This window comes from Penaeus monodon, chromosome 28 (assembly GCF_015228065.2).
Source record: "Penaeus monodon isolate SGIC_2016 chromosome 28, NSTDA_Pmon_1, whole genome shotgun sequence".
NCBI lineage: Eukaryota > Metazoa > Arthropoda > Malacostraca > Decapoda > Penaeidae > Penaeus > Penaeus monodon.
This window is the reverse complement of record NC_051413.1, coordinates 35,089,341-35,089,790: the sequence shown is the minus strand read 5'-3', so window position 1 is coordinate 35,089,790 and position 450 is coordinate 35,089,341. Positions and strand designations below refer to the sequence as shown.

Sequence of the window (450 nt, the reverse complement as noted above, 5' to 3'; positions counted from 1 at the left end):
GATGCAAAGGCAAGGGAGTGATGTGCCTAGTCTTTAGACATAGAGATTGAAGGATTTTTTCCTTTTTTCTTTCTTTTAATTTCATAGTGTGTTGGCATTCACTGCCATTTTGATAAGTACAAGATCTATGTATAGCTGTTGGCCAACTTTTTTGTCATTTATCAGATATGTCTGCCAAGTGGTGATAATGATCAGTCATGTAAGGAGGTAGTGGTTCCTGTACAAGATATCTGAACAAGAAAAGTTTCCAGTTGAAACAATATAAGTATCACATTTTCAGGTGATCCCTATGGCCGTAATGCTCCTCTAAATGCCCTTGTGACTGGAGCTCCTGGTGCCCCATCCCCAAATCTGGCTGCTGCTGCTGGGCCTCAGCCAGGGGGCAAGGCATCAGCAGACTACAGTTCTTGGGGTCAGTACAACTACAACCAGATGAGTGGGGAAAACTCT

At 43.1% G+C, this 450-nt stretch overlaps 1 protein-coding gene across 4 annotated transcripts in view; it reads left to right on the top strand.

The window, feature by feature from the left end:
- Positions 1 to 450, top strand: part of LOC119591555 (heterogeneous nuclear ribonucleoprotein 27C-like) — a gene marked incomplete at its 3' end in the record, with an annotated part of 34,524 nt that extends 34,074 nt beyond the window's left edge. For all 4 annotated transcript variants that reach the window (XM_037940310.1, XM_037940309.1, XM_037940307.1 and 1 more), the window contains 1 exon segment: positions 281 to 450. In XM_037940310.1, the coding sequence (XP_037796238.1) occupies positions 281 to 450 (170 nt within the window).